At 47.8% G+C, this 26,501-nt stretch overlaps 1 protein-coding gene across 6 annotated transcripts in view; it reads right to left on the bottom strand.

Annotated features, from left to right (window-relative positions):
• The window catches only part of Smoc1 (SPARC related modular calcium binding 1), a 153,126-nt gene that overhangs the window by 8,193 nt on the left and 118,432 nt on the right, over positions 1–26,501 (bottom strand). Inside the window, exons 6-11 of one of the 6 annotated variants that reach the window (XM_060387788.1) lie at positions 24,499–24,588; positions 22,210–22,290; positions 19,818–19,868; positions 9,182–9,395; positions 8,567–8,649; positions 6,583–6,688 (exon numbers count right to left, since the gene is read on the bottom strand). In XM_060387788.1, the coding sequence (XP_060243771.1) occupies positions 6,583–6,688; positions 8,567–8,649; positions 9,182–9,395; positions 19,818–19,868; positions 22,210–22,290; positions 24,499–24,588 (625 nt within the window). The remainder of the gene's footprint in view (positions 1–6,582; positions 6,689–8,566; positions 8,650–9,181; positions 9,396–19,817; positions 19,869–22,209; positions 22,291–24,498; positions 24,589–26,501) is intronic. The other 5 variants (XM_060387790.1, XM_060387791.1, XM_060387792.1 and 2 more) reach the window with 5 other exon arrangements.

Here is a 26,501-nt window from a genome sequence, read left to right as displayed (position 1 = left end):
TACCTAATTATTTATGCATCATCGTTACTCAAAGAAGTCAGAGTGATACTAATAACAGTTTTTAAAGCTAATGATAAGTCTGTTCCAGAGGAGTTGATTAGAGTTCCTGATCAGAAGAAAAGAGACACACAAATGTCCTGGGGCTTTTGCCACTGACCATGAGCTGGGATCCATATTCAAATGCCTGGTACCTTGCCCTTGGGAAGGGGAATAAAGCTGGGATTGAAATCCTGGAAGATTTCAAATGACTGATGCGCAGGGTCTGAGACAGAGCACTAATAGAAGAGCTTACTGATGAGCTGGGACCAGGTGATAGGGACCCCTCCTTGCACACTCTAAAAATATACCTGGAGTTTTAAAAAAAATGTCCAAGGTACTTGGTGATATGAAACCTCTCTCAGTTTGCTTTATGTTCTAGAAAGGGATGGGCCACATCTCATCCCTCCCCGAGAACAAGCCGGAAAATCCTGTCTTGCTTCACAACTCCCAGGCAACGTGAAGTTAAAGCAAAAAAAAAAAAAAAAAAAAAGCTGCACTACTCCCCCAACCTCCCAACCCAAAAACAAAAAAAACAGGCTGGTCACCCCTGGTAGCTGTCCATTCCATTCTTAATGAGGCAGACTTCAGTCTTGGGTAAATCCCCTGGACATCCTGGACTGGAAGAAAAATGTCAACAACAGGACCTCATCCTGACAGCTTCCACCCAGAGACCCTTGGGGAAGGTGTGACGGAGCTGTCACTGGCCTTTGACTCCCAAAGAATCCATTTAATCTGCCCCGGAAATCAGGTGCAGGAAGTCTGAGGCAGGCTGACACTCTCTGCGCTGTTATGTCACTGTCTGTGTGTACGTTTCTCTTCCTTTAGGAGCAGCAGCACCTGCTCTCATGGCTGCCCGTGCAGTACATACGGGGTGGGTAGGCAGAAACTCCGTAGGGATGCTCAGGATGCGGGAAGGGGAGCATCAGGGAGGACCCAAGCCCTAGAGGAGTCAAGAGCTCCCAGGGAAGGCTCTCACCAGGGAGCTGTGAGAGCGCCAAAGCGAAGGCATCTAGCGCTTCCTTTATTTAACCTTTAGGCTCGGCATAGCGTAATGTCTACCTGGAGGCTGGAATAATAAAGTCTCGGTTGCTGAGACGTGAAGGGATGAGGTCATCCCAGCCAGAGGCCCTGCCAGGGAAGGCTTTCTCCCTCCAACATGTGTTCCTGGAGCGCCCTCCTGTCCGCCTGTCTATTCTCTGCATGTCTGTGGTCAGAGCTCTCCCTACCTGCCTTTGGGCTATTTCACATCAAGAAGCAGTTCTTCCAATCTCAAAAGCTCTCAGTTGGCCAGGAGGTGATAACCACCTGGGCCCTGTTCCTTTGCCCTCCTGGCTCTCCTCCGCCCCCTCTCTGTTCTCCCATCAAGACGTTCCAGTGCGGAGCAGCCCTGGCTTCTCACTGTTAGCCTGCACGCCTCCCCTGCCCATTGCCAAGCCACAGCAGAATGCTGGGCTGAGTGCAGGAGGTCTTATCTCAGGAGAGGCCCTTCTAAGCCCCTAATCCACAACCTACTGTTTGGGCACTGTGTCCCACCCCCTCCCTTCCATCCCAGCTATCACGAGGTTCGGCTTTTGGACCCCTTAGATCTCCAGAGGTTCCCGTAAGTAACAAAACCCCAGCGTTCTACCTCAAGGCTGGGTGATGGCAGGGCCATTCTTGAGAACCCACCACCTTTACCGGAACAAACTCCAAGAGCCTTTCTACTTCTGATCTGTCCCAGTCCTGGGACAGCTAAACCAGCACGGAGCGTGTGCAAGAGAAGACACCAGAGACCTCTGAACTGAGCAGTTCTGAGATTCCTCCTGCAGGGGGGTGTAGATGAGGGTGGGGCAGAACATCAGGTCCCTCCCAGATTTTCCAGGGGCCTCTCAATCCATCTTTGCCAGCGTTCCTGCCACACCGACTCCTGCCATCGCTACCCTGACCTCAAAGTCATATCCCACTGGCCGCTCCAGCTCTCACAACTTCCTGAAAGTACCCTCCTACGTGTTTCTTTTTGTACATTCATTCACTCATTTGTGTGTGTGGAATACATGTGTGTGCATGCCACAGTATGCACATGCACGCCTGAAGACATCCCAAGGGAGTCAGTTCTCCCCTTCCATCATGTAGGCTCTCAGGAGCTGGCCCAGGCCAACAGCCTTGGTGGCAAATACCTTTACTCAAAGAGCCATCCCAGTGGTTCTCTGGAAGCATCCTCTTAAAAAAATAAAAATAAAAAAAAAGCTGACCCTACAGTGTTGGCTGACATTCTGACATTGGCTCAGTCTTGCTCTCCCATGCACACTCACACAAGCACACACACACACACACACACACACATACACACACACCTACTAGGGGCAAGAACGGCTCGGTTCATAGTTGTTCATCAAGCTGGAGCTGGGACCCTATGCTGAAGGAGCCAACTGCCTTTACCTGTGCCTGCAGGAACTCCTTCATGGGTAATGTTCTTCTAGAAGGGCTACCTGGGTAGGTAGAATGCCCAAGTTTTCTCAGTTGTAGTGTGGAAAAGCTACACCCAAAAGATGCCTCATTTTAGATTCAGGATATTGTAGCTCTGTCTTTGGGCTATTTTTGTAACTTCTGTCTTCAGGGATAGGGAAACCCATTAGAGGCAGCTCCCTCCCTGAACAGAAACACTCAGCCTTCTCCCAGTTTTAGGGGTGGTGAAGGCCATCCTGCTGCGGCACTTTCAGTTTTGATTCTGTGGCCTTGGCCCTGGCAGGTTTTGGCCGTAACACATAGCTGGAGAGCCAAGCCCATTTACCACAACCTGCTTTGGCCAAGATTTGGGGCCCAGTTCTGCTGTCCTAAGCAGTTTTAGAGAAGGTAAAGAGAGCTGGCCAGAAGGCCTGAGCCAAGCCAAGCAGACTGCCTGAGCCCCATCTGGCGCTGGGTCCAAGCCCCACCAGCTGTGCGGGTGGAGCTGGGAAATGCCAAGTCAGCCACATTCCAGACTCTTCCTTGCAAAGCTATCAACAGGCAACCAACTGCATTGAACCAGGAGGATGAGGCCATTCCACCAGCCGTCTCTCCTTAGGAAGCATACTAATGACCAGGAGTCATTACACAAGGCTGGCTCTCCCTAGAGTGGCTTAGAGACTGGCACCTAGGTAGAGATAGCCTTCCTTCTACAGGATGGGTGGATGGCTAATCCAAAGAAAAATGTTGTCTTCCAGAGATCCGGTGGGAGGAACCCAAGAGCATAGGTTAGTCATCCAGAGAGGGTTCAATGAGGAAGGCAAACATGTAAAGATGTTTGCAGTGCCCCTCCCCACATACCGGTCACAGATGTTTCCACAGACACCAACTCTCCGTTGTTGGATTTTGGATTTGGGCAGCACTTTTTCTGGTCACTGAATCAGTCTAGGAGGCCAGAGAGGAAAGCTGGCAGCCCTCCCTGCACTTACCCAGTCTTGAGCGTCTATTGACTTCATGCGGAATGCTTCCGTAAATCAGTTGCGTTCCCATCACCCTCTTGCTGACTACTGCTCTCCTGCTTCTTTTTAACATCCTCTGGTTTTGCATCACAGTGTCATCAGGATGATCATTCAAAAGTACTCCCAACCACCACGGACCATCCCTGATGCCTCTGGCATGACTCAGTTGGCCCAACGCAACCTAGGCTCTGTCCAGCTCTGCAGCTTCATCTCCTACTTGTTCATACCACACCTCAGGCCTAATCATAATCACTTCTTGTCACTCCTCCCATAGGCCTCCCCTTCTTCATCTCTTATTGCCCATGTATTCTTCTGCTGAAATGCATCATTTCTGGTACAACTGGGTGGGGCCTTTCCCCCTCAGTAAGTGAAAACGTCACCTCCTATTGTCAGCTCTCGAGTGCCCTCCCTGCCCTGAGTCCTGGAAGCTCTTACCAGCCTCTGTGACCAATGGCTTTGTAGTATAGTCTCCTGGGTATATACCACTCCTCCATGCCAGGGACTGTGCCTTTTTCTTCAGATGGCCCCAGAAACGAGCACAGAGCTTATGCCAAGGGCAGGCTGAGAAGTGAGAGTCAGTGCAAAGCCATGTATGACAATCACCATGTCTGCCAAGCGGTAGGGATGATCAGTTTTCTGCAGGGCCCAAGCATCCTCTCTCCCTTCTTCCCACAACCTCCCTGTGGGACTGCTTCCCACTGGTGTCCACTGGTGTCCAGGTTTAATTGTTAAACCCTGAGAGAGAAGGGTTCAGTGTGGCTCTTCTAACCTCACACCTGCAACCCAGCTCTCAACTTCAAAGCCAAGTCCAACAACCATGAACTCTGCATTCCCTGATTCTCTTTCTTCATCAGCCTTATTTCAGATATGCTGCCCAATTTCCAGCAGCCCTGTCCCCACATCCCGCATTTCTCCATAACAGGAGAAAAAAGTGGCTGGCCAGAGCCTACCCACACAGCACCCCAAGTCCATCAGACTCAGGCAGTGCTATAGAGCCCTGCTTACAAAAGAATCCCGGTGAACTTTCCAGTTGCATCCAGCCTTCTACTTTGCCTTGCAACAGTCACTGGACCCTCAGATCTACCTCTCCGTCCACCATATCTACCACCCTTCTGGTTATGCACTGATCAACCACACGCTGAATGTATACTATGGGATCCAGATTCTAGGAATACAGCAGGGAAGGACCTCGGATAAGGCAATCTGTCAGTACAGCAAACAGTCACCAGAAAAGGGGAATGACATTCTAGACTGAAGGGGCGGCAGATGTGAGGGTCCCAGGACAGCCAGAGTAACCTGTGGAAGGAATTTGGAAGGACTAGTGCCTGGAATGTGATGATGAGAGGGGAAACCAAAAGAGCAAGAGGTCAGCAGGATCTCCTTGAGGGTTGTTCAGATCCAAGTCGGGGCTTCTGCTTTATGCAATGGGAAGGTCCCAGAGAGCCCGGGAAAGCTGGCAACCCTGCTACCTCCCCAGAGCTTCCCCGCTTTCTCTCCTCCTTCGCTCCACTCTCTTGCCTGATTTCTAAACTATTTCTTGGTCTGTCTTTTCTTCCTGTGGATTAAAAGTACAGCCCTTGGGTAACACAAGTATCCAAACAGTCCAAACCTTTCATCCCTATCAAAACTAAACACGGTCAAGCTAATATAAGCTTAAAATGAAAACCATGTTTGGGGAAGTGTTTTTAAAAATTCCCCCCAACCCCAAATTACAGCTAAAATAGGTTTTGAGTGGTTTTTTTTGTTTTTGTTTTTGTTTTTTCAAGTCTTTCCCTAAGGATACATTGGTACAAAAGGCATTTTAAAATTTCTAGTTTTTGTTGCCTGTAAGTATCTCTATTTCTTGTGACACAAGGACACCAATCCTAACTTCTGGTGGCAGGACCTGTCTATGATCCCCTTCCTGTAACCAAGATTGTGTAGTCCTGGGGTCAGTGGCTCCTATGGAAACAGAGGGTCAGGGGTGTTGATGTCTTGTCTCTATGGGGCGGAGGGAGAACTTGCAACCAGCTCCCTGAGCTGCTGGGTGGTGGGGTGGTGGGCCCACCCCAGCCCTAAGATTTCTGTGCCCATGCTTCCTCCATTGATCATGTTTCCTCTCCTGCTTCTAAACAGCATAAAAGCAGTAGTTCTCCCTTCTACTTTCCGTGTCCCCATGGACACCTGAAACTGCTGAAAATATAGAACTCTAAATACACTGCTTTTCCTAATGCACATGACTGTGATAAAGTTTAATCTGGAAATGAAGAACACGTATACAGTAAGCAGCAAAAAAATTAGCAGCAATAAGTAATAACAAAACATTTAGAATAATAAAAATTATTCTAAGTTTAAATAAATTGTTTTCTTTCTAGAATTTTCCAGGGTGTTTTGTTTTGTTTTGTTTTGTTTTGTTTTGTTTTGTTTTTACCGTAGCTGGTTGTGAACAACTGAAATCCTGAAAAGTGAAACAGAGGACCAAGAAGGACTACCACACTTCATGCCGGGTTTTCAACAATCAGCGGTCGTTTAGCATGCTCTTGGCAGTTTCTTACCTATAGGCATGTGATAATGTACATTTGCAACCCTCACTTTCTTCCTCTTCCTGGCAACTGGGGTGCGTTGCCACTATTTTCAGGTGCCGCACTCTGCTGAGCACGGTGTTTGAGGAAACAGAAGCCAGCCTGAGAGCTCATGGGACCCTGGAGTGCTCAGATTAGGCCCCCAGACAAGGATTTTAAAGAACTATAGCTAGTGTACCCTGTTTTCTCCTTTTGTTTATTTAAATAGTTTTGTCCATGTAAGAACCCTAAATATACAAGCTCTAACCTCCAAAGAGGACTGTAAGAACATGACACTGTACCATGGACCCCGGGCTGACAACTTACCCATCTTGTCTGACAGAGATGTGGTGCCCATTGACTGAAATGCCCCTGTTTCTCAAGGTGTGGCTGCACACACCTGTAATCCCAGCACCCAGAAGGCAGAGGCAGGAGGATCACAGCAAGATCAACACCATTCACGACTACATATTCTCCCGCGGCTTCTCTCCCAGCCCCCTTCCTATTGGAAGAGTCCAGGGCCGCACCCTATGGCACCGGAGTGCTGCTCACATTCTCACCTCCCACCTCCAGTGGGCGCTGCTGAGTTAATGGCCTGAACCATGTCTGTGGTGAGGGCATCCAGCAGGCTGGTAATAAATTCTGTCTTCTTCCCTTCCGGGCAGCCTAAGATAGAAGAGGAGATTTGAAGGCAGAATCCAGGTAGCTCACCAAGACAACACCTTCCTCGACTACCTCGACTAGCCAGAGACTAGGGATGTGTTCACTACTCAAAGGATCGCCATTAAGCCTCCATCATTCCTCTGTGCAGAATCCACACAGAAGCATCAGACCAAAAGGACCATAATGTTTTCAGGTTTCTCCCGTTCCACACACCAATGCAGGCACTGTGTGAATGCTAGGAAGACAACAGACGAGGCCCTTAGGTTGGTAGAGTTCACAGTAATATGCTGGGCCAATGTACTCAAGATAAAGACCAGACAGACACTGTTCTGCTCTGAGGGGCAAAACTGGGCGTGGAGGAAGCACAAGGGAGGGACAGAACCCTCCCTGCGTGAATTAAGTGGACCTATCATCAGCCTCCTCTTTTCGCCCTTATTGCCCAGCTGAGGTGATGACTGTAGACTCCTCCGTGAACACCCACAACTTTCTATTCTTGTTCCGCTATTTCGGCAAAAGCCCCAGTACAGGTGAGCTGCCTCCCAGGTGTGCCTGTCCCAGGTGCATGCCGCAAAGAGGGGCTCTGCTGGGGAAACACTGCCTACCCTGAGAAGAGGGGAGCCCTACTCACCCCCACCAAGTGGGCCCATAGCACAGCCACAGCCCCGCCCTCACCCCCCATAGGAGCTAGGCCCTTCTCCCTCCAAACCTCGAGGCCTCGAATGAAACATGGCCTCTCAGGACAGGGTGGGTAGACCCAACTAGGTTCTCACTGTCATTCACATAGCACGCCACTCTCTCTTGAGGGTACCTGCCACGAATCTGTATGTTTGTGCCTTCCTGTATCTGTATATGACTTGCCTGTTCTACCCTGTGAACCTCGTGTCTTTGAGCACTAGACTAAGCCCTGCCTGGCGTGAAGGAGAATGGCTATTCCTATCTGCCCCTGGGGAGGCTGTCAGAAGGTACCCTAGTCTCCCTACTTCCAATATCTTAATGCTGTGGCTTCTACTAACCTCACAAGGCGGGACTTTCAGGGCTCCCTGCTCTCAGTTCCCACTTTGGAGTCGTGATGGGTAATAGGAAGAGGGCACCAGTTCCCACCAGGACAGACCTAATTTTGTACTAAGTAAAGACTGCTAATGAGCATGAGCTTAGACAGCTCCCATCTATGCAGAGGCGTGGGGGTGCTTTCTCCAAGGATGCTCTTCTATGTGGATGTAGGTCTAAGACAGGGTCACCTGTGGAAAGGCTTCCCTGTGCTTGGGCTTTTTCTAGAATGATGCACAGAAAGAAAAAAAGAAACTTATGCGGATTTACGGCAGAAGGTCTACAATCTACATACCCCATACTTGTGACTCAGAGTTCACTATAAAAAAGGGAAAAGCTAGCCCAGTGGCAATTTGGGGGTCCAGTGTGTCTCATGTCACCCCCAGTGACACAGGCCATCCTGTGACACCAAAGATCATCATATATAAGCATTTCACAGAACAGGTGGCAGATAGTATCCAGACCCCTCAGAGAAGGTGCTCCTTGTAAGCTATCTTTTTTTCACAGTCCCCAAAATACCATCCCCATTTCACTGACATGGAGAATGGCCATGAAATTCCACAGACTTGAGTCTGAAGTCCCTGACTACATTTTTAAGACAAGGAGGAAAGAGCAAGGGAGGAGAGCAATGTTCTCAGGGGCACAGGACTGACTCCAGATGTAGATTCTCTGGCTCCCAGGTCTTTGTTCCTGTGATGGGCCTTCCCAGCATGCCTTGCTCTACGCTGCCGATTGGGAAAACAGATGTAGAGGAGAGAGTGGCCTCTGCACGGTGATGGGATAAGAAGCCCAAAGAGCCGAAGGTGCCTGTACCAGCAGGGCAGTGTCTCCTACCTGGTAACTCCCTGTCCTTGAAAGGGTCATCTGCCTCTGCACTCTTGGCTCTGGCATCACTCTCACAACTTGGCATCACATAGCTTGGAGGAGAGACAGAGAAATGAGAAGTTTTGATGGGGTTGGCACCTGAGTCTTCTTCAGCCACTGCTTACTGCCCAGCAATGATCTGTGTCATCATTAAGTCTAGAGCCCTTGGGGAGGAAAATAAAACAGTCCCTGAGCTGTCCAGCAGCTACAGGACAATCCAGCATAAATGCTCCCATTGAGACATGTTCAGGCATGTCATTTTAGCCACGCAAGCGTGATAACAATGCCATCTCCAATCTGCACGTGGGATCTTTTTTTGGTCACTTCAAGATCAGGGCAGTACAATCAGCTTTTCATCGGGGAACTGAAGGTTGAGAGAGCTTAAATAGTTTCCCAAAGTTCGCAGCTAGAAATGGACAAATCAGTGATCAGAATCCAGGTCCCAGGCACTTCTATTAGACCCTCATCTGCTTTGGAATGGAGACCCGAGACTTGGCTCTGGGAGAAGTAGGGCAGTAAAGACAAAAAAGGGCAGCATAACCAAAAGCTGGTCCCTGTGTCCCAGGATGCTCCGCGCAGGCTTACCGTGTGGAAGTCCCAGGCAACGGGCGCCCCGTGTCCACGAGGACACACCAGCAGTAGCCTGTGGACTGGTGACATTGCACCGGCTTGTAGAGCCCACCAGGGGCACACTCGGGGATCACAATGCCCTCGCGGGGATTCTGCCGCGCCTCTTCCAGGGCGCTCTGCCTCTCCTGGTCACAAGAATGGACTTTCTCTGTAAGAGAAGATGCAGCTTCTGGTGACGATTAAAAGCCTCCTTCTGTCCAGACTCCATAATAAAAAGCCAGGACCAGGCCTGCCCCCAAGGAACCGGTGAATCATTCCAGACACCGCCAGGGACTCATCAGCGCTTTGACCAGGGAGACTCTCCTGTAAGCAACAACCCAGCCAGGTCATCAGGAAGACTTCCCTGAGCAGGAGTTTGCTTCAAAGCTGGACGGTTCCTCCATTTTCATCGGTGTCCCTGCTGATGCGCCTGCGCGATCTACAGGCTTCAGCCTAGCCACCCTGCCTGTGGATGCTGGGATGCCCACGCAAGGGGTCCCTGCCCAGGCATAGCAGGACAAAACCACAGACCACCACCTTCGTACAGGGTAATGTCCCACACCCAAATGAAGGAAAAACAAGGGCCAGCCCTGGCTGCTTTCACCCTCCAACACAGGTAGTCAAAGAAAGAAAGCTAGTGGGCTGAATCTATTATTCAAAGATGCTTCCATTAGACAGGAGCAGAAACAGGGGAGGCAGAAAGGTGTCCGTAGTTGGTAGCTTGGGGAACACGTGAACATGTCCAAACAGCTAAACCAAGTCTCTCCAGAGCCAGGCCCAGACAGAGACAGGAACTGAGGCCCTATGCCAGGTGTGGCCAGCTCACAGAAGCCTCACACCTGTAGGACCCTTTACTGGAAAATCCTGCCCAGTAAATCACCCTGGGTTTTAAACCCTTTCTTTGTTTTGCTGAAAGCTTCTTTTGCGGGGGGGAGGGAAGGAGCACTGTTATTGTTTGATTTTAAATTTTTGTTTTAATTATTTCTTTTAATTAAAGTGTGGCATTTGTTTAAAACAATGTTGAAAAAGAAGATCTGTACATCCCATATGGCCCCCAAAGTAAACCCCTCCACCTTCCTTAGATCTTGTCAGGCAAACAGCAACACAACTTCAAGGGGCTCTGGATGGCTCTCTCAGATCCAATTTGGTAGCCTCATTTTCCTACCTCATATTTCATGCCATGAAAGAGCTGACAGAGAAACAAAGGCAAAGGAAAACAGCTTTTACTGGCACCACGTTCATGTAACGGCCTCTGACAGGGGCTTTAAATTAGGACCCTCTAGGCCAGCCTCTCCAGCCATAAATCAGACTCCTGCAAGATGCAAAGGGGAAGAGGAGGAGCACCTCCCCCCCCCCCGCCCCTTCCAGGGCAAGCAGGGGGATGGTGAACCTAACTTCACACCACAGTGGGCCTGAAACCTGGGGAGGCTGGGGCAGGAGCCGGGCGTTAACAGCTTTCATCGGCAACGGCAGATCCGAGCTTTAGCTTACCCTCTACTTTCCTCAAACAGTACCTGATTCATAAAAGTCTCTAATGATCGAGTCTCTACGCCTTTGTGTAGACTAGTCCACATCGACCCCTGGTTAGTTTTAACCCACAACAGAACAGTGTGACGCTACTGGAGAAAAAGCCCACACCTTCAGAGTGTTTGGGGCTTCTCCCTTCACTTCCGATGAGTCCTAAGGCTGCCAGGTAAGGGTGCTTTTATACACTCTCTAGCCTGCTGGAGGAGCAGAGGCCTCTTGAGAAGGAAAGGGAAATGGCTTGGCTTGCTAGCGACATGGCTGCTCGGTCGTCTTGGATGTTCTAGCGCCACTGATCCTTCACTTGGATGAGCCCAGGGGCCAATTCACATAAAACTAGTGAGACAGGCACCCTGTCCATGGAAGATACATTGGCAAGGATGAATTGTTTTTCTGCTACACTAGTAGATCTGGACTAGCTTGCTATATGACAATAGGTACCAAATTAACTGTCCCTTTAGGCCACAGGGAGTCTTGCCGCCCCTGCAAGCTCTCCGGAGATGATACAAACACTAATTAATTAGTAAGTTCCAAGGAGTGTAGGCTTGCTGTTATCTGAGGACCGAAAGCCAGTCCATCTGTGGAACCACCCTCTGCCCTACTCAGTCACCTCCAAGATGAATCTTACCATCCCGTCCACCTCCACCAGCTTTCTCAGGTCGGCTAACAGAATGCAAGCTGGGACTGACCCCCAGGGTCACTTCTAACTCACAGAGCAAGGAGCTCTGCTGGCATGGATGCATGCCATTCTGAAACACTTCATCTCCGCTTAGGAAAAGCTGTGAAACAGGGATAAGGTGGAAAGGCACGGCCCGGTGACTGTGAGAACGGGTCAGGGCTACCTGTATATGCCTGGAGGATATAACCCATGCCAAAGAAGAGGGGCGTGGCGATGGCTGACCACACACACTTGTACTCCTCCCTGAACCTGCCCCTGAGAGGGTGCCAGGCAGTGAACGCTCACTCACTCTTTCTCTTGGCAATGAAACCTCTGACTCAAAGAAGAAATGCAACAGAAAAGCATACTGAGTTGAGAACACACAAAGTCCTGGCCTTGCCATTGGAAGACAGACAGTGTGCCTTTCCCGGTCATACACAGCACGTCAGGGGAGAGAGTGGGACCAGAGAGATCAGCAGTGAGCAAGGTTGGATATGGGGCTGGAAAGGCCAGGTTGAACTGGATGAACATGGACCCTGAGTGAGGGCCCAGAGCCCAGGTCTTCATGTGCTGGCCAAGACAGGATCAGCAGAGAGGACATCTCGTCTGCTAGGACTGGCTCAAGTCCCTGTACCTGGCATTTACCCATGGTAATTAGGAACAGAGGAGATCATGGATAACATAAATTCTCAGCTGATCCCCTATCTGCACTGGAGCCCAGAGTTTAATCCTCTCTTCCAGGACCCTTCTTCTTCTTTGTCTTTTTTATTTTTCTGTATTTTTAAGAGTAAAAATGGGCAACAAACATAAACATTGCAGGATTTGGGCTTGTCTAACTTCCAGGTTATTGGCTTCCAGAGAAGAAAGTGCTGAGAGGAAGGGAGGAAAAAAAAAAGAGGAAGCAAAGATTTCTGGGTAACCAACACCTTAATGCCTTTGAAAGTCAAGTTATCAGTGACCAGTGGGTGAAAGCAAACAGGAATTTCATGGTAGAGAAAGATGATGGAAAGAAGACAGAGAGGGGTGTCAAATAGGGACTGTATTCCTCAATGTTCTCCAGAAACACACACTCACACAAACACACACACACACACACACACACACACACACATACACACACCATGAAAGGGAGATTTTTTAAGGACTGGGCTTATGAATTAGGGAGATGGCAAGTCTAAACTATGTAGACAAGTCAGCCTCGTAGAAATGCAGGTAAGCAACTGAGGCAGTCTTGAGTCGCAAACCAACAGGTCAAACCCTCAGCTCTAAGACACAAAAGCAGAGCTTCTCCATGACAGTCTCCAGGCAGAATTTTTCTTAATGCTTAGAACTGATTGCATGAGGCTGGCCCACTGTGCAGAGCAAGCTGGCCTAACTGAAATCATCTGTGCATGCTCACATCACCATATCTAGGTAGCACTGGGCCAAAGAACGGGGCCGGGTTGCTCAGCCAAATGGACATACTAAAAGAAGCATCATAAGGACTTCAGGAAAGATGATATATAGATAGAGAAAAACTGAGAAGTTCTGAGCCGGGAACAGGGCAGGGATGGAAGTGGCAGGGAGCAGGGGGGAGCCAAGGGTGAAAGATTGGGAGTTTGATGCTAGACTAGGCTGGATAATGAGATCCTATCTCAAAAACACAAGCAAAAACTGTAGGCTGGAAGGATGCCCTGGCCAAGAATGTGGTCTCTCCAGATAAAGACCTGGTGGTTCTTTAAAGAAGCTGCTTTGACCGCCCTGACACTTACTTATGTTTGTTGAGCTAGGCAATGGAAGACAGAGGGATACTAACAGGGCTCGGGACAATGTCCTGAGAGATGAGGGAGCAGTGCAAGATTGTGGGTGACAAAAATCTCTAGGGCTCAGGAGGAGGTTAAACAAAAAGTTCTGGGGACGTGCGGGAACTCAGTGGATATATGTGTACCTTAGTCTGATACAATATTAGGCCCTGAAAAGGCCAGGAAAATTCTGAGAATTGTGTGATCAGCCAGAAGATGTGTCCACCTATTCTCATCCGAGGTCTTTCTCTGTCCCTGAAGCTATCTCTGAGAACTTCTTGGAGTGACACTAAGGCGTGACATGGCCCCTGCTGAGTTTCTGAGTCCCTCACTCTTTGTGCTCTGACTGCACCAACTGTAAGTCTTAAGGGTTAGGACTTCATCATCTCCTTCCTGCCCACTTCGCCACCCCCACCTCTGGTTTGCTCCTCCCTCGGAGAACCATGGACTCTCATAGACAAAGAATCCATGAAAGGTATTTAATCCAAGAATCTTGTTCTAGCCAGTGTCCAGAGCTGGGACCCACCCACCATGCTAGCCAGTGGGTCTGTGACTGCTGGAACCCCACTCATCCCTGACCCCCACTCATCCTGGGAAACGCTACACTCAGCCCTCAAACCCTCAAGACTGCACTTTCTTATGGGGGTAAACCATCAAGAAAAGGTGATTCAGCCCGAGAAAATGAGAGGAGCTTGCTTAAATTCATTGCAAAAGTAATCATCTTGCCGGGCCAAGAATATTAAGAAAAACACTGGCCTTCTTTCGACAGCAATGACCCTGAAACCTCTTTAATACCTCCCGCCCATCTCGTCTCTTATCAAAAATGAATAAAATGCTCAACGGTAACCCACAATAACAAACCGTACGTTTTTATTTTAAAATCTTTCTAAATAGCGACATGAAATTCCAGAGGTTGTAAAGGAATGGTGTGGCTCTCACCGCAGGTTTCTCCAGGTCTGAGAATTCATGGGGGTGTGGCACGGGGGCCACCCCAGGACTGCCCAGTGGCTGAGAATTTGGTGGAGAGGTGTACTGCCAGAGAAGGATGGAAAGGTGGGCCAGGATTTTAAGGACCTGGCTTTCCTCTTGAAAGGGCGGTGCAGGAGCCGGAGGTGTGGAGGCGAGGAAAGTGCCCGCCAAGGTCATGATCTTTAGGAATGATTTACAGAACATCGCTGAGCCATCCTTCTGTTTATGCCGCCACATGGGGTTTTGACACCTATGGTTTCAAATTATTTGTGTGAATGGCTTATTTTTCTTACTGTGGACTTTGCGAATTTTTCACTGGAGGGGCTAGGTGCCCCTCCCCCAGAGGATAATTTTTCCAAGTGACATTTGCCAGATTGGCCCTGCTCTCTCCCCGTGGGTTTACTGTCACCTCTGTCAGTAAGGGCCACTTGGCCAGGGCCAATTTCCAACTCTCCACATTTGTGTGGCATGGAGTCATCTGTGTGGCTTTGAGAACCCCACAGAGAGGGAGATTCCACAGAGCTACCACTCCAAGCTCCCTTCAGAACAGAGGACTGCCAATTAGCTAAGGAAAGGAAAGGCCCAGAAAAGAGGTCCTGCTGGGGAGGGAAAATAAAAGCATGAAGTCTCACATCAACAGAATAAAGTCACTCTCTGGTTGTTCAGACCAACAGAGACAGAGGTGGGAAATCAGAAACAGAATTTGCCAAAGTTTAATAAAGGCACTTCTGCCATTTCCATAGGCTTCCCCATCCCTAGCTTTAAAATAAAATAAAAAATAATAATAATCCTTTTATATAATCAGCCATAAAAGGAAGTTTAAAAAATTACATCATCCGTCACTCACGCTTTGGGAGGGACTTTGGAGAATGCTCCAGAGGGGCTACCCTGCCCGATGAGACAGGGTCTCCTTCATCTCTGCCCCAGAGGGAGAAGCTGGGATGCTGTATAATCTCAACTGGATGGTTGTTCTCCAAAGCCGGAAGGTGAAGAAGACCTGGGCTGCCATGGCCCTGTCGCTGAAGCAATAGTTAGTGTCTATGGCTCCACCTTCTGTGCATTTCACCCAAGGGCTGGCACAGTAGATTTCATAGATGCCAACAGCAGTCAGAATAGAGGTAGTGTGGCATGGCAGTCAGAAGCATAGGCTTTTGGGGTCCCCCGCTTAGCTTCTGACCTCGGGTAGTTTCTAAGTCCCAGGTTTGGTTTCTTGCCTATACATTCAGAGTAGCCCCTACATATGGCCCACAAGGTGCTTATGAAGATAAGATGTAAAATAGTATATGGGACTTAAGTTGTAGCTCAATGGCAGGGTACTTACTTAGCATGTAAGTAAGATACCTAACACCGAAAAACAAATGTGCAGCACTTAACCTGATGCCACAGTGAGGTGGAACAGGGTAGCTGCTATTATAGTTAACTAGTCTAAGGTGCTAGTGTCCTTAGTTACAGGCGGAGTGTATCCAATCTTCTTATTCCTATGTTCAACTTGCCTCTTCAATTGGCCTGTAACAGCTGAGCAAGGACCAGGTTATGGGGGCAGTCTGCTCTGGTACCTACAACAAAGGGGTACACAGTCTACGGAGGAAATTTATATGATTCTATCTAGTTTTATCTACATAGATATCTCAAAGAGTCTGTCTGCTTTTCATACTAACTTCCAGAACTTCAAAAAACATTACTGACAAAACATCCATCTCTGCTATAGTGGAGCACATCACTGGCCCTCCCTATGGTACACTACCCAATGGCCGGCCCCGTCCTTACATGCTCACTGTGTTGTTTTTTCCACCCTCTCAGGCCTTAGTGCATCACAGCTGGTAATGGGCCTAGAGCTCTGCACAAGCCCTCAGCTAGCTGGACTCTTGATTTCTCATTGCAAAGTCAGTGGTGACTCTGGAAGCTTCCCAGCTGCTTCTCCCTCTAATGGCCCACACACTTACAGTTAGACAGGAGCAGGCACACCTTCGCATGGCTCGGGGACTAATCCAGACTTAGCTGTTCAAGTCACTGGAAGGGGTGCAGCCAAGGGCAAGCCTGCTTGGAGTTTTCAGCCCTTCCTTTGTGCCTCATACTTCTTGGGGTACTGTCATGTGGCCTACGAGCCACAGCTAGTTTTCTGTGGCTCCAAAGTTCCACCTTCAGGCAGAACTAACATCCCACATCCCCAGAGCTGGGTTAGGACAACTCTCCCTCAGGGGTAAACATGCTGTTAGGGTAAAGCGTCACGGGTGAAGAGGAACAGGAAACAGCACAACCATCCTGTGTAAATAGATTCTCTGCAGGTCCTAAAATGGCCATGCATGGCTCACCATGGTCTCAAGTGGTAAACACCCACTTCCCACACAGACAGATGCTAAGCTCTTTGGGTGAGGGGGAGTATATTTCTTCTAGGATAAATTGCCCCAATTTAGCACATGAACATATCTCGTCTGAGCACATACACCCCCCAAAGCATCACTGACTCACATCCACCCAACTCTGTTGACTCATGCAACAAGTCAAGAGAGATACCCTTCCCTCCAAAGGACTAAGAGATACTTTGCAGTAGCTCTGCCGTGACAAGTACCAAGAAATAGTAGCAGGCCTTCTTCCCGGTTTCTCTTGGTAATTTCATTGGCCCTGACCTGGAGGCTCTGTACTAGAAGGTCCAAAATGTAGAAAATTCAAGTTCAAGCAAGAGAAGAAGAAAGGATACAGACAGAGGGGGAGGTAAAAGTGAATTTTTTTTAATTTGTCAAAATTAAGCATACTTTTACTCTTTCCTTCTTCCCAAATTACTAATATCGTATGTGTGTTGATGAGCTTCGTACCCTGCTTACTCGCAAAGTCATTTTACAAACACATAATGAAGGCTCTCAGGGCGAAGGCCAAAAGTCACCATTGGCTTTCAGAAACCGGGAATGAATCAACTGCAATACCTACAGCTTACTAACAACTGAGGACAAAGGGGGAAATATTGGGACATGGTTTTGCTATCAGACATCAAATTGCATATGAAACTCACTTCCAGAAACAAAACTTTTGGTGGTAGATGGGGTCCCAGAGGCTGAATCCTATGGCCACACACCTCCTATTCCATCACTATGAGCAGACAACGGGGTGAAGAAGCAGCCACTGATAAAGCAGGGTAAAACTCAACTGTGGGTCTGGCTCTCTGTATATCCAGTAACAATCACCGTTCTTTTCAGCAAAGGGGTAAAGAAGGAGAGAGAGAAAGGACAAAGCCTTTGTTGCCAGGGAAAAGCTCTGAGAAGGACCATATGGCCCCATCCCCATCTGAATTCCATCGGCCATGAGTGGCCAAGGTATCTTCATGAGCTCAAAGGCAGAGAGCCTAAAAGGCCAGTTACAGGGTGTGTTTTCATATAGATATTTTAAACGCACACAAGCCCGGGCCCATCCTACTTGCTAATGTTGGTAGATTACTCATTCTTCCTCCCAATCACGTCATGTGTGAGATTCCAGGTGGCTGTGGGGTATTTGCTTACAACGGCTACCACTGGTTTCCTTGCAAGCTGTTTATTTTTCCAGCCTCAGGTCATTACATCAGCCCACAGTTTCCAGTTGGGCAAAGAGTATAGACTCGTGGGGGTAGGGATCCAGCCAGAAGGCACCATTGCCTCCATGACCCCAAACCCCAGTCACTTCAGCTACCCCAGCAGAAACATCCTCAGTGGAAAAGCAATCTCATCTATGGCCAATGACCCAGAAGCCAGCTGAGAGGAAGACTACTGAGCCCAAATGAGTAAGGGCAAGAATGCTGTCAGCCTGTGACACATGTATGTGCTTAGGGCAAACACGGACATTTTCATGCAAGAAGAAATGGGACTCCTGTTTCAATACAAAATGTCAAAGAAATGTGTTTCACTTCAGATTCCTAATAGCTGCTCTGTCTCCACAGAACACAGTGGCTGACCACAAGATGCTTTATCCACAGATACATATTCATGCTGGTCACCAAGGTGGGAAGAAAAGGCTTTGGGATTTAAATCATGCGGCCACGTTCTGGGGCCTTCTGGCAGTCCCCGATTATATCATGGAAGATTTTGTAGGAAACACAAGGAGACAGTAGAAGGAAAGATAATGCAGAGACAAAACTAGAGGCTAGGGGTACTAGCCTAGGCTCCCAGGGCAAAAGGAAACATATCGCTGCTCTGGACTATGGCCATGGCACACAAAGAGCCTGGTGGCCACGTCCATGACCCTAGTTCCCAGGAGACTACACTTTCTGCCATATGGAAACAAAAAGACACAAGTCAAAAAGAGATAGCAAAGACATACCATTAAATATAAGTTATATCTTACATATAACTTACATATTCATATATATATATATATATATTCATATAGTCATCTTGAACCAGGGGATAAAATGAAGGGTTAGATGAAGATTAATTCTTGTTATGTATCTTATCTCTTTGCCTTCTTCTACAAATAGAGATGGCTTAAGAATATTTTAAATACTAGATGTTTTAAGAACTATCATGATACTAAAACTCTGGATTAAAAAAAGAAAACTCAGCAGGAATTCATATTTCCTGAATAAGCAGCAGAGACTCTGGCCAGCACCCATCTAGGACATGCTGCTCCCAAGTCCTGAGGTGTTAGCCGACCAGGAACATCATCTTCTCGGATACAGAAAGGACTTCTGGAGCCATGGATGCTTGTGAAAGAGAGGTACGAGAGAGGTGGTTATGGAAGAGAGGAGCAGAAAGGCAAACCTGAATATGGCGATCCTGCCAATGACTCAGAAGGCCACAGCAGCCATATGAGCACATGGCAAGGCTTTCCAGAAAGGGCCAGAACCTCCAGGAGGGGAGAAGAGTGGATACGTCTGCAGGCGTGTGTGTCAGGTTATTGCACAACTTCAGGCGCCCAGTGGAACCTTTCCAACATCAACAGTCCCCGGGCCAGAAAACAAACCTGGCGTCACAGGGTCTGAGTGTGAAAAAAGGATGTTTGGGGTGTAAAAGAAATTGAAATTGCCTTTTTTGCTTCTTCTGAGAGAAGACTGACAAGATGAGCTCTCATCCAGGCATATGCTACTCAGTCTGATTCAACCCTCCCCATGCATGTGGCTGAGGGTCACCTGAACCTAGAATCTTTGATCAAAGGCTAATGAAACCTGGTCTCGTGTGTTTACTTCTAATGCTCCAGTTCTCACGAAAAGCCAATGGACCAGACACAAGTTCTCATCAAAGGACGCCTGCCTCGTCATTAACTGACTGTGCTACACGTGTGAAAATGGGCTAGCATCATGCAGAAAGGCCTTCCTCCAAAAGGAAGCTTTGCTCTGTTTTGTTTTAAAAATCATTTATGGTAAACCAGAATTACATGTCTAAACTGAAGCCTCACAAATCCTGAAAGGCAATAACTTTGTTTTACTTAGGAGGAAACCAAGACTCAGGGAAGCTTTTCTGAGGCAAGGAAAACCAATCTTGGAAACCAGGTCTACACGTCCGTCTGATTCCAAAGCCCATGCTTTGATCAGTACATAGTTGGTGTGTAATAGTTTCCCTACCCCACTGCCTGAAAATCCAGACCTCATGTTTCTTCCCTGGCAACTGATTGCGGAAGCATGCACCGGAACAGGATGGTAAAACTTGAGAATGGTCTGTGTGAGATGATGAAGAGTCTCGTGAGCGGGCCCAGAGTCTCTGGAATGGTACAAGCTTACCTGGAATGTCACGAAGCATCTCAGGAGCCACAGCTCCTACTTCTGCTTGGTCTATGAAGGGGCCAAAAAACTCGAGTGAGATAACCCCATGCACATACCTCCCATTCAAATGCCATATTCAATTATGTACACCAGGGGCCAGAAAACTTTCTTTGTGAAAGATCATAAAGTAAATGTCTTAAGTTTTGCAAGCCATGCAGGCTCTGTGACAACTATTCAAGCCTATTCTTGTGAGTGAAAATGACCATAAACAGCATCTGGTAAATGAGTGTGACTGGGTCCCAATAAAATTTTATTTGCAAAAACAGTCAGGTGGCCACTTGTTAGCCACTATATACTCTTGTGGATACCATGTCTTTTATACCTGACTCCATCAATAAGATTGACAGATATCCGTCAGTACGGCCAGGTGATAATGACAGAGAATGTTCTAGTCTGTTAAGCAATTACTAAAATAGCAAAGCATAATAATTTTTTGATCTATTTCTTCTAAACAACAGTTAACTCTCCTGCAATTACCCTCTCCTGTATGCCAACCATATAGGATCAACAACTATGAAAAATAGAGATGGCTGGGTCACTGCAACAAGAGGAAGATACTTGTCTAGAAACCATTTCTCAATGTGACCTCATGATCATACAACAGAAAACTACACCAACCAGTGGGGGTGTGGGTTTATTACGCTCAGAGAACACAGCTCAGAAAGTGTCACTGGCTTTCTCCAGTCTAACCCCAGTAAGCACTGTCATTTGTTAAAGTGTGGTGGCACAAATCTGTAATCTTGGCACTCAGCAAGTTGAGGCAGGTGGACTTTAAGTTCCAGGCTACCCCAGGCTATATATCAAGGGACTATATCAAAAGTCAAGAGCTGAAGATGTAGATCAGTGGCAGGGTGCCTGCCTGGCAAGCAAGAGGTCATAGCAGTACCATAAAACAAAACAAAAAAATATATAGTGTTGCTACCAACAATGTCAAAAGACTAAATACATAAATATACCTACAATTCATCATTTAGCCAGGTATCGGTCAAGAACCACACAGACATTCACTTAGTGAACCTTTTGAGGGACAGACCATGATCCCATAAGAACCAGGGCTCAGAGAGGGACTAGAGCCACTCATTGTGTGTTGGAATCAGGCTATGAACCTGGGTTTTGTCAGTTCCAACACCTGTGCATTAACTGATGTACTACTGTGTCATACTCTTTTATGTCACCATCACCATCCCACACTTCCATCTCATATCAAATAGTAAGCCAGTCACACAGAGAAATGCTGACCAGCCCAAGCCAAACAGAAGGCCAGCCACTGTGTTAGGATTCACCTCTGTCTCACTCCCTGAACTCCAGCCTCCACACAGCCACCTAGGACAGAGCTAGCATGCAAGTAAAATGGAGGAGCCAATAACAGCACACCCACTCACACAAAACTCTGCCTTCCCCATCCAAAGGTGGGAGTCCTTTGTTCATAGTCCTTGGAGTAATAAGAGAAGGATATGGCTAAATTAAGCTTGGCCTACAACAGAAATTATGCTAAGCAAAATTTCTCATAATGATGTCTTAAGTGAAAGAATGAGCTGCCCTCTCAGTAACACAGCTCGGGTTTATGACATTTTCTGCTGGTGAATATTTAGTCTCTACTGATAGCCGGTGAACTTGGTTGAGTTTGAGCTTTGTTGGTAGCAAATAATGTTTCAACGAAATCCTATGATTATGACCACTCTTCAGATTTCATCACCTTGCAACCAAAACCTGACCATTTCCAAGACTTTGGTACTGACCATTTCTGAGACTTCAAAAAAAACTAAACAGGAAGTGCATGACAGTAAGCAGTTTTAAAATCCGAAAACTAAGGGACTAAGCCTGTTGAGTTTGAAACCCAACTTTTGTCTGCTTCTTTCAAATTCCCCTACATGGCATTCAAAAAGCCAATCCAAATATTAAAACATACTGACACATTTTGTCATCCAAACAAATCAACTACTCATAGAACTTGATCCTATCTATAATAAAAAAATAAAATAAAGAAAGAAAAACAGGAAGGGGCTAATTCCTCCGATCTCCTTATTTTATAGCTGTGAAAAATGAAGATGATACAAAGTAAATGACTTGTGTAAAACTGGATAGAGTGGCACAAGCCCCGGAGGCTGGGGCAGAAAGATCACTAGTTTGAGACCAGCTTGGACTAAGTAATGAGGCTCTGTCTCAGCAAAGGAATTGGGGAGAAAACAAAAGAGAAGAAAGAAGTGGAGGGATGGGGCAGGCAGGAGAAAGGGAAGGAAGGAAACAGAGAAAAGGAAAGAGACCCACACAATGAGTTGTCATGCAACAACCATGGGACACCCAGAGAGAGAGGCCTGAATTCATATATAACTCAAGAAAGATTATTTACCTGAATTTCTTACATTGGTGTTATTCAATTTGGAGTCTTTGATTACCAAGTGCTTAATCCATAATGTAGGAGCTGTGATTTCTAGAAAAAAAAGAGAGAGAGAGAGATAATGTGTGCATACATGGGCAAAGAAAAGTTATGACGTGGAGTGTAACCCACATTTGTAATAAGCTTTTTTACACGCCGAGGCATCAAAGATTCAGCTATCTCCCTCTTGGCATACCGACCCCATCCCAGTGCCTACACACTCCCTCTTCCTTGTGACGGAAGTGCTTCTTCCCCACCGGCTTTTAAGAGACAACCAGGGCATCCTGTGCTGGGACCCAGCATGGTCAGAATCCAGAGGCACCAAGCCACTCCATCAAGGAATAAAAATATTATCCCAGGAGGTGAGGAACACGAGCCAAGCCAAGTCCCTCTCAGCTGCTTCCCTGGGAGAAGATTTAAAGGGGATAAATCAACAAACGAATGCCAAACACACCGCAGAGACCATTTTAGAGGAAACAGCTGAGCCACGGCAGATGCAGCCTGCCGAGCATCTGCTCCATGTGGGGAAGAAAGAGGTGAGTCTAACACATGCGCAGGCCCTTCTCACAGTCAAATCAAGCCGAACACATGCCAAGCACCTTCATCGAGAGCACCCCGGGGTGGATACAATCTCAGTACCAAGGTCGCCAAGCAGACTGAGGGTGTGGAAATCCTGTGGAGTCACCTTGACCATATCTTGCAGCAACCAGATCCTCAATGACAGCACTGGTATGGTCTCCCCAGATGACATCATCGCTGTCCTCTACCTACACCCCAAGGACCCACACTTTCCAATGACAAAGGAGGATGTTTGTGGGCCATAGAGACTTCTGAATTCTGTTGTTGTTTTTGCTGCTGCTGCTGCTGCTGCTGCTGCTGCTGCTGCTGCTGCTGCTGCTGCTGCTGCTGCTGTTTCAAGGGTTTCTCTGGGTAGCCTTGGCTGTCCTGGACTCGCTTTGTAGACCAGGCTGGGCTCAAACTCACAGAGATCTACCTGCCTCTGCCTCCCTGAGTGCTGGGATCACAGGCATGCACAATCAAGCCTGGCTTGAGACTTTTGAATTCTTACCTCGCCTTGCAGTGCTCACTGAGCTGTACCTGCACTAGGAGCATTCCCGGCCATGGTGCCATGCCATGACTTTAATTTCTCTGTCCCGCTGTCTCATGATACAGACACACTCAGCTGAGCACCATTAAAATGTTGCTACATGTTGTGTGCTGAAAGCCAAACTTCATTGTCAAGCTTTCTGGAAACAGTCTACCAAACTTCCTGTTCCGATTCACGGGGATCTGGAGCCCTCGGTAAAGTCCCCACAGAACAGAGTACCTCTGCCTTGAGCAGAGGCCAGGCTTCTGTACCCCCAGATCCTCCAATTCACCTCCCTTTCCTCCAACGACTCCAGGCCTTTATTGAGTCACCATTTACTATTCCCCTTGACCTAGAATGTTTCTCCCGAATGTCTTCATTTAACTCCCCCAAATCTCTATTCCCTAACCCAGCCAGCCTCACTTGCCAATCTCTTGCTCCTACTCCCCCAAGGGTAGCGCATACCCACCACTGTTCCTTCCCTGCTCCTGGCCAGTCCTTGCTATCTGGAGTACCCTGAGTCCTTCCTTCTGCTCACAAGCTCCAGCTCAAGTCCCATGTCTTCACAACGCTCCTCGGAACCGTGCCAACTCTTTCTTCCATAAATGTCTATCACGGTGAAAACCAGGACCGCAGGACTTATTCCATGAAGCTCGCTAGTGGTTGCAGTGAGAGCAAAGGCTGACATTCACATCCTTCCTTCTCATCCCCCAGTGACCCCACACCATCTAGGCACAGAGTGGGCGGGTGTAAGTGCTGAGTCACATGCTGAAGTGACTCCCCCAGTCTGACTGCCTTTCCCACCATGACTCTCTGGTCTTGGCAGCTTGAAGGGTCTGTCTAAACCATGTTTTTGTTGGACATCGGGCTGCAGGCAGGAAGCCTGAGAAGGACAGAGGACCCTTCCAGAAGTAGAGAGTCTGTACCAGTTCCTTGGAGGCTTCACATTTTTTTTAGGTTAGGACAACCCAGCTTGCCCTGGGGAATTTTGAAATTAAGAAAGAAAAATAATAATAATAGTGGAACTTAAACAAACATGTAAAGCTAATGTCTTGCCCGATTCTGAAATTAAAAAAGGAAAAAATAATAACGAAACTTAAACATGTAAAGCTATTATCTTGCCCAATTCTGAGCATTAGTGGAAAGAATAAGAGTAGTAAAATATGACAGCTTACCATCTCCATCAAACACTGGCTGGGTCTCCATCGTGGGCGTGGGCTTCGAGCCATCATCTGAATTGAGGGTTAAAAAAAAACGAAAGGAGACTACCATTATTGAGGTAAATACTATCTACTCTCAGAACTGTTGAATGGTTGGGGTTTGTTCAAGGGCAAAGGAAAAGGAAAGGCAAGAAGGGAGAGAAGGAGAAGGGAGGCAGAGCCACAGAGAGACAACAATAAAGCAAACCCAGGTGTGTGTTCATCCCAGGGACGCATGAGGAGCTGGATTTCATGACAATGGAGGTCACTTTCTTATAAATCTGGGGATGCTGTGGGACCCTCCCAGCCCATCCCTGCCCACAGCAGAGTAGGGTGGGAAGCTTCTCCCCGAGCAGCCCTGAGCTTTGTCGAGGCAGGCTGGGTAAACACTGGCAGCCTTGTGGCATGAAAGCCTGGTTTCCACCGCCATTCCCATCCTCCAGTACAAGGTACTCAGTTTAGAACCTTTTCTCAATGGCCCTGGTCAAAAAGCTTAGCTCAAGGTGCCACCCCCGTCCAGACTCACAGCTGTCTCTCCGTCCTTGCCTTAAGTAGAGAGGATGGAAAGCGCTGCTCTCTCTAGCACAGTGGAGAAAAAGCATCTCTGTGACCAGTTACACCGTGAAACAGCGCACGCTGAGATCCCCAGCAGCAGGTTGATGAACACAGTGGGGAACTGCTGAGATCACCCAGGCCTCGCTTTGACAGTTCTATCACAGCTGACGGGAGCAGGGTGCCCCAAGGAGCAAAGTCCCGGTGCTTATCACTCAGTACCCTTGGCAGCTCTTTGTGCAGAGCAAGAACCTCCATGTGTCCGGAGTTTGTACAGTTTGTTTATTTACCTGCCACGATTCTGCTTTTGTCAAGGCTCAGAACCCTCAGCTTAGAGAAGCGTTTTGCAACCATTTCACTATTGCCCACTTAAGGAGTATTTTTATACCTTTTTCTCCAATCACTGCCTAAGAAAATTTTAGTAGATAGACAATAATAAACATTCCCGTACTGTGTACACCCATTTGAGAGAGAAAGAATGTTTTTTTCTCAATCCCCAAGAAACTATTCTAACCTCCCTGAGTAAAAGAGAAGGAAGTTATCTTTGTACATCTTGAGAATAGTTTAGAGATTCTTCTTTGTTTCCACCCTTAGTGGAAGGAGAGAGGTTAAGAGCTATTGTTTCAACTGGTTTGATGATTACACCATTGCTCTCCTCCCAAGACCCCCCAGAGATCATTAGGAATGGAACGCTATATTTCCTGGGCATTAACTATTTATAGAGAAGCCTGACTCTCAGATAATCTGTGAGACACCAATCAGACCACCAATGGTGTCAGGTCCTCACCATCTAGGGCTCTGGTTGGTACCTTCACCAGCTTCCCTGAAATCTTATCAGAGGGAGAAAGAGCACGTTTGATCTCTTGCTGGAGTCAACCCTCATACACCCACACCGTCCCTGGAGACCGAGGCCAGCAATATAACAGTGTTGTGACACCTGTCTTGTGCTGAGATGAAGACCCAACTCTCCCTGGGGCCAGAGCAATCCCAGACTTCCTGAGAATCACTCCAAGAAATGAGGCAGAGCAGAAAGAGCTCAAATACAGTGTGCTCGGTATCTTTTTTGCCTCCAACTAGATCCCCTAGTGGGCATCTTCGATGTCAAACTGTGTGAGCTTGACCTGGAAGTCACTGAGAGAGAATAAATACCAAGCAGAGCCACAAAATGTCATTTTTTAAAAAAATAACACCGCTTCCCCAACTCTATTAACACCTCTTTACATTGAGTTCAACAAGCCCCTGAATGGAGCCTCCTGGCAGCTGCAGTGCGTATTTGGTCTGGTCACTTCTGCCAGACACAGAGTTCAGTGTGAATAGTTCAGCGCAGTGTACCCAGCCCCCTCAGCTCACAGGGTGCCTTCACTTTGGGAGCCTTGAGCCTTGGGAGCTAACAAAGAAGCAAGAGGTCAACAGCACAAGTCCAAATA

The sequence above is a fragment of the Meriones unguiculatus genome, chromosome 7 (assembly GCF_030254825.1).
Source record: "Meriones unguiculatus strain TT.TT164.6M chromosome 7, Bangor_MerUng_6.1, whole genome shotgun sequence".
Lineage (NCBI taxonomy): Eukaryota > Metazoa > Chordata > Mammalia > Rodentia > Muridae > Meriones > Meriones unguiculatus.
This window is presented reverse-complemented; position numbering and strand designations above follow the sequence as displayed.